General features: G+C 45.2%; 1 protein-coding gene across 2 annotated transcripts in view; it reads right to left on the bottom strand.

Annotated features, from left to right (window-relative positions):
- LOC107097655 (syntaxin-1B) overlaps positions 1-7,607 on the bottom strand; it is a 61,411-nt gene that overhangs the window by 29,959 nt on the left and 23,845 nt on the right. For both annotated transcript variants that reach the window (XM_015394887.1, XM_015394886.1), the window contains exons 2-3: positions 6,617-6,691; positions 5,405-5,504 (exon numbers count right to left, since the gene is read on the bottom strand). In XM_015394887.1, coding sequence (XP_015250373.1) covers positions 5,405-5,504; positions 6,617-6,691 — 175 coding nt within the window. The remainder of the gene's footprint in view (positions 1-5,404; positions 5,505-6,616; positions 6,692-7,607) is intronic.

The raw sequence follows: 7,607 nt of genomic DNA, 5'->3' as shown, positions 1-7,607 counted from the left end.
TTAGCACATCGGTTTCGTGGATCAGTTAACCTATAAGTTTCGGGGATCGGTTAGCGTATCGGTTTCGGGGATCGGTTAGCGTATCGGTTTTGAGGATCGGTTAGCGTATCAGTTTTGGGGATCTGTTAGTGTATCGGTTTCGGGGACCGGTTAGCATATCGGTTATTGGGATTGGTTAGCACATCGGTTTCGGGGATCAGTTAGCCTATCAGTTTCGGGGATCGGTTAGCGTATCGGTTTTGGGGATCGGTTAGCGTATCGGTTTTGGGGATCGGTTAGCAATTCGGTTTCAAGCATCGGTTGGCGTATCGGTTTTGGAGATCGGTTAGTGTATCGTTTCGGGGATCGGTTAGCGTATCGGTTTTGGGGATCGGTTGGCGTATCTGTTTTGGTGATTTGTTAGTGTATCGGTTTTGGGGATCGGTTAGCACATCAGTTTCGGGGATCAGTTAGCGTATTGGTTTTGGAGATCGGTTAGCGTATCAGTTTCGGGGATCGGTTAGCATATCGGTTATTGGGATTGGTTAGCACATCGGTTTCAGGGATCAGTTAGCGTATCGGTTTCAGGGATTGGTTAGCACATCGGTTTTGGGGATCGTTAGCACATTGGTTTCGGGGATCGGTTAGCGTATCGGTTATTGGGATTGGTTAGCACATCGGTTTCAGGGATCAGTTAGCGTATCGGTTTCAGGGATTGGTTAGCACATTGGTTTTGGGGATCGTTAGCACATTGGTTTCGGGGATTGGTTAGCGTATCGTTTCAGGGATTGGTTAGCGTATCGGTTTCAGGGATCAGTTAGCACATCGGTTTTGGGGATCGGTTAGCGGGGGAGCAGTATTTCAGGGTGTGTTGCTGTTCTGCAGCCCAGTGGGGTTCAAAGGCCATCAGGGCGGAATAAATTCCCCGATCTGTGTGAAAAGCAGCCTATAGGTCTCTCTACGGGTTCAGCTCTTGTGTTGAACAGTGAGTTTGAATTTTTCTGTCTGGAGGCGATTTAGCGAGGAATCAGAAGTGGGTCATCCAGATCCAGGAAGTAAAAACTCTGCCTTGTTTTCCTTCATCCCGTTCAGCGAAGCAGGTGATTAGTCTTCACTGTGGAGCCAGAAATGAGGGGATTTCTGAACAAAACTTTTACTTTCTGGACCTGGATTATCCACCTCTGGGAGGACATGGCATGAGTGTAGATTAAATTAAAATATTACAGTGAATGTTATGATTTCTGCTGCATTGGAGGCATCTGACTCATTATTTATGATAACACCTCACTCATATTTAAAAGCAAAGAATGTATCATTAAACCTATTAGTAAGGATTATTAATTTGGATAAATAGGATTTCAGGAAAGGTTTCCTATCATATATAATCAACAGAAGCCTGTAAACCCAGATTAACAGAATATCTAATTTAAATATTGCTCCTTTTTTGTAAAGACCAAATTTTTTCCTCTGGAGATGCCAATATGTTCTGACAGAAACCTTAAAACCATATTTAAAACCAGTTTGGCCGATGAGATTAAATCCTGCCTTCAGCAACTATGATAAAGCAAAGAATATAAAGAGAAAACAAAATGAGGAGTTAGTTTGATCTCAAATGGCTGCGGCGTACATCTGTACCCCTCCGCTCTCACTACAACTCCCATCATGCATTATTCAAGCTGAAACACGGCTCACTGGCAGCTGAGAGGGAGCTGACCCAGAACTGAGGAGAAAACGGAAAAACGAGAGAAAGAGATGAATTTTCAGCAGGAGGAGGAAGGAGAACCGGAACGTCAGCTCAGATGAACGTCAACAGACGGCTGGTATCTCACTCTGAGTTTTAATCACGGAGACCAGACTCAGAACAATAAAACATTTCCAGAATGGGAATGCTGGTAACACCAGGAATGTTTCTGTCTGGATGGGATCAGAAACGTTGGTCTTGTTTTGTTGTTCAGCTTTCTGACAGAAAAACATTGATTCCCTAATAATGTATTTTTCCTCAATAAATCTTCAAAACTGTTTCGATTGTGGGTTATTTTTCAAAAAAACAAAACTATTATCAGGCTTTTGACACTCTAGGTATTAAGGGCTTCGGCAGAGGTTCTGTTTCTGTCCACAGAAACCGGGGGGGGGGTCAATCCAATCTGCCCAGGGCCTTCAGAATCAGCAGAGCTGCTGCTGTTACCTTAATATTAGTGAGGAACGTTTTCTTCAACCAATCACATTTCAGATTAGCCCCAGAGGGCCGGCAAGAGGGCCCACCCCTACGTCAGCATTTTCTGTCCTCTGATTGGTAAGAGCTAAATGTTTACAGTCAAGTTAAGCTAGCGAGAGAGATAAGGCTAATTTATGCTCAGAAACCAGGCTGCGTGTGTGTTGCAGTTAACGCAGATAATTTCTAGCTGACTGCAGACAGAGCCGCAGACAGGAGGCCTCTGATTGGTCAGTCCTACATCCGCTCTACACTATGCGTATTTCCTGTTTGGTACTTAATAGCAGAAACTTGTAGTTACTCGCGAGGAGAATAGGAAGAGACTGCAGAGTTTACAAATCTTCACCCCACTCTGCAGTCTTCAGCTTTCTCCTTGCTATTTATTGAAGAAAGGGGATGTCCCTAATTACACCAGCTGAGGTTTAACTAAGGGGAAGGGAAACAAAAGGATCTTACTTAAAACCTCAGCACATAGGTTAAAACAATTGAATTGTTCCAAGAACACATGTTTAGAAGAAACATGTGATAGAGGATGTTCAGGCCTCTTTCACAACCCGTCCGTTGCATGACCTTTACCTGGAACGATCTTAAGCAAAAGCTAATAAAAGATGAATCACACATTATACATCATAATATTTCATTAGAACACAACCCATGAAACACAAACGGAGTATAAATAAAATATTTCTAACACAGAAACTCCGGCTGTAGCTCCGTCCACCATGCCTGGCACACCTCGGACACTATCACAGACACCGTGCAGCTAGTGCAACGCTAGTTTGTAGCTCTGTGCGACGGTCTGTTGGTTTGCATCCGAAGCCAAAACACGCAGCGCCACTGCCAGACTTTGGGGAACACTCACGGGGGAACTGTGTGTCGTCCGGCGTTCGATGAGGGGTTGCGTACGGCGAACAAGTTTGTCAAACTGACACAAGGACACCTACGATTTTATTGGCTATAAATCAAAAATTCCTGTGTCACACCTGCGACACACTACTGTCAGAGGATAACCAGCCCTAGAGAAACACCCGCCTGCATCCCGACCTTTAAGGAACAGACATAAAGTCTGGTTATCGTCCCGCAGCAGTGTGTCGCAGTGAGCTTGGCGCAGATATTCATGATTTCTGCCCAATATTGAAGGGTGGTCTGCGCTATGTTATTCTACCCTAACCCCTAGCTGTGGGTCTAGATACGGCCGAGGCGGTGAGGAAGTAGGGGCAAGTTTGTGCGACAACAGAGGGACATGAGGGCCAAAAAGAGCGGGGATCCAGGTGGAAAAAGGGTCCCAGCGTTCTCGCGCACCTCGCTTTGCTAGCTGCTCCATCTTCACCAGTAGTTTTCCATAATGGCGGTCAGACAAACAAAACAAGCCGGTAAGGAACCAAACAGGAAATACGCATAGATTAGAGCGGATGGAGATCTGACCAATCAGAGGCCTCCTGTCTGCGGTCACCTACAATTTGGGAGAGGTGCAGGTGTCTGTGGGGGGTGGGGTGGGGGTTATCTGCGTTCACTGCGACACACGCAGACCACTTGATTTCTGAGTATAAATCAGCCTTTTGTGTTCTGGTGTAAGAAACAGACGTTCCAGGTGGTTTAACTCTAAATTCCAGCAGTTTAACCTTTAATTTCTTTCTCTAGAAGTTTCCTTTTTATTTCGACGTTAGTTTCAGGTTATTTTATCTTATTGTTAATAATAATACTGATTACATTTAACTTGATATCATATGTTTGATAAATACTAAAAATCTCCTCAGATGAACGTTTGTCAGTGGAAATGAGAACCAATGCAGGGCTGGTCTACAGACGTTACTCACATGTGGTTAAGCTCAGGTCTCCTCCAAGCTTAACGTTGCGTCATGCAGTTTAAAAAGCAGGACCATGCAGACACAACAGGAAGAACAGAAACTAGGAACAGATGGAAACGAAACGAAAATATAATCATTGTTCATCATGCAGAAAAAAAAAACACACATGGAGAAAAACATGCAAAATAATCAGAAGAAAAAAAAATCAAAGACGTTTGGAAAGAGAAACATTTAGGAGGTTTGACTGCCTGACATGTTGGATTCTGGTTCTGACAGGAGGCTGAAGGTTGGAGCCTGATGGAGGTTCTTTAGGTTTAATCTGACCCAGAACCGGACCAGAACCTGATCCAGACCCTGATGCTGACCCGGCTCCACCCGACCGTCTGCAGCAGGCTCAATGACAGCGAGTCATTCCAGCTGAGTCACAGCCTACCGGGTCAGGGCGCCGTGCCCTCCCATCCAAAACACTTTCATTTCTTCTTCAGGTGTCGGGAGGAGCAGCGGAGCGACGGGTGGAGCGCTCAGTGGCGTTCTGCCAGCAGGCTCCTTGGAGGATTGGATACGGAGCAGCAGAGCTCATCAGGAAGCAGTTAACAGGATGACATTTCACTTGGAGGCTCCGGGTCGAGCTGCTGAAGGCTTTTAATGCGATGATCAGAACCATCCGTCTGTGTTCACTCCAGAGAGACGCTCAACGCAGCCTGGAAGCGTCTGTCTGGTTTTACCAGAGAACCAGAACTCCGACCACTGGGTTCCAGTGATCTGGAACCACATAGGATACTGGTTCATTTGGTCCAAGCCAGAACCATAGGTTAGGTCTAACCCAGTCCTAGTTCTAAAGGTTTTCAGAAATGAACTTTGGCAGAAAGTTCCTATTGGCTCAGAGACGAGCCAATCAGGAGCTGGGAAAGCCTGACCAGTTCGGAGCTCACCGGATCAGGAATGTTCGCTCACAATTCTGGAAACATCAGGAAAATTCAGCAGGAATGACAGACAGTGGCCTGTGGAGCTGAACCAGTTCCTGCTGGGATTTGGATCCAGAAGAACAGGAAGCAGCTGATCAGCCCACTGAAGCAGAACTGAGCAGAAGCTGGAGGCTGCAGCGGGTCCCTGCAGATCTGCACCATGTTGGACTTTATGGACCTGAAGCTTAGCTGCATTACAGCTGAGGGGGAAAATGGGTCGGCTTGGTGACCCAGGATCCAAGCCCGGTCAGAGGGAGGTCAGCAGGTGGTCATGTGACCCTCCTTCCAGCACCAACTGCTCAGACATTTTAATGTTGTTTCATTATGATTCTGAAGAACCTTCCTGTGATTCTTCAGGCTGTTTTTCCAGCCTGCAGACCAGAACCAGACTCTCTGATGCAGGCGTCAGCGGGGGGGAAGAGGCTTAGCGGAGGTCTTACTTTCGTCAGGGTTCGGCGCGGCAAGGATGGCGCTGTGCTGCTTCTTCACCTGCTCCACATCCTCTGACAGCTTCTCTATGCAGCCTCGGATCTCCTCCACCTGAAGCAGAGACAGGAAGCCAGTGGATCAGCCTCCAGGACAGCTTCACACAAGGACAGCTAGCTTTGGCTCATTTAGCATCAAATAAGTAGTAAAACTCTGCCCCCTTATAAAAAAGCTCAAATCAATCCACTTTCAAAATGTCAGAAATGGCGTTGAGTTCAAAGTTTTATCCAGCAGCCCAACAAAGCCTGGTTTAAGTTTAGAAAACATGCAAATAGAAACAGACGAACAGGTTTGGAATGAGGTTCGAAAAGAGGCGGACCTGTTCGTCTAGTTCAATTTGCATTTGATCTGAAGAATCGACCCGAAAAGGGCAAAAATCGTACAGTCTAAGCCCGGCTTTAGCAAAACTATTGTCTTAAACTAAGCTTTAAACTTGGATGTTAGATCCAGTTCCAACCAGGTTATTTAAGGAGGTATTCCCTTTGATCTCCTCCTCCATTTTAGATGTGATTAATCTATCTCTGTTTCAGGGATATGTACCAAAGGCTTTTAAGGTTGCTGGAATTAAACCTCTGCTTAAGAAACCGTCTATTGACCCAGATGACTTGATAAATTATAGACCTATATCCAATCTTCCGTTCTGATCTAAAACTATGGAATATTTTGGCTAAATGAGTGGGTGACCACTTTCAGAAAGGTGTCAGCCACTGCTGTTCTAATCTAGCCATCTGCAAAATAAAAAAATATTCAAATTATTATCCAAACATATTTCCCCCCAACCTGACCCCTACGTGACCCCAGTGTTTTATACTTCCTCTCTTCCTAAAAGCTCAAACTAGCAGAGCTTCTTCAGGACCAGAATCAGACCGTCTCTCTGTGAATTTTTATCTTTGATTTTATTGACCACATGATTTTTATGGTTGATTTTTTATCTTTGATTTTATTTGCACTGTGTAGCACTTTGAGATTTTTCTTAATGAAAAGTGCGGTACAAATTTGATTTATTATTATTATTATTATTAATTGTTGTGAATAAACTCTGTTTCTTTTCCGCTCAGGTGAGTTAAATTGACACTCAAACGGATGGATCAGCTGTTTGCGTGTGAAGCTGGAGCCTCGAGGGAGGATCACTCACTGACCACTGGACGTGCGTCTCCGTGTCTCACCTGTTCGAAGAACTCATCCATGAAGTGGTCCCTGTCCACTTGCACCACCTCTTCATCATCATCGCTGTCCTTAGCCTGCAGACATGAAGACAGGATGAAGGTGAGAACCTGAATGACTCTGATTGGTTCAAACCGATCACATGAAATCCATCAGTACAGAAATCAACAGGAGCTTAAAGCAAAGAGAAGAAAGAAACCAGGAATCTGCTGCGATGCACGACGAGTCGTTTGGATCGATTGTTTTCTGAACTGACCGCTGCTTTCACATTGGTTTCATTTCCATCAGCTTGATTTGTTCCTTTCATTATTTCTGCAGACTTTGCCTCCAGAGAATTCTTTTTTTTTTTATCCTGTTTTTCTGTCGAGCTTCAGACCTCTGGCCTGGATTTAATGGCTCCATGTTTCACACATCTGAAGGAAGCGTCCATGAGGACAATGAGAGTCCAGGGAGGAGCTGATCACTGCAGATGTTCAATTATTAAACATGTGAAAGGACAGCAGGTCCGAGGAGCGTTCTGGATGGGTTCTACAAAACCAGTTCCCCAAAATGGATCATCTGGCTGCAGACTAACTGGTAACTGGACCAGACCGAATCCAATCACTAAAAAAAGCTTGTTCAAAAATCTCCTTTCTGTGACGATGAAGCAGAAGGAGGTTCTACTGACTGAAGGAGGAGGTTCTACTGACTGAAAGAGGAGGTTCTACTGAGTACAGGAGGAGGTTCTACTGAGTACAGGAGGAGGTTCTACCAGCTGCTGACAGACGTTCTAAAGCAGGTCTGCCCAAAGTTGGTCCTCCTGGGTTTAAAGGTTTCCTGCTTCACAGGAAGTCTAGTCTACTGATTACAAAGGAGGTTCTACTGACTACAGGAGGAGGTTCTATTGACTGAAGGAGGAGGTTCTACTGACTACAGGAGGAGGTTCTACTGACTGAAGGAGGAGGTTCTACTGACTGCAGGAGGAGGTTCTACTTACTTAGGGAGGAGGTTCTA

The sequence above is a fragment of the Cyprinodon variegatus genome, unplaced genomic scaffold (genome assembly GCF_000732505.1).
Source record: "Cyprinodon variegatus isolate N-32 unplaced genomic scaffold, C_variegatus-1.0 Scaffold713, whole genome shotgun sequence".
In the NCBI taxonomy this organism is placed as follows: domain Eukaryota; kingdom Metazoa; phylum Chordata; class Actinopteri; order Cyprinodontiformes; family Cyprinodontidae; genus Cyprinodon; species Cyprinodon variegatus.
This window is presented reverse-complemented; position numbering and strand designations above follow the sequence as displayed.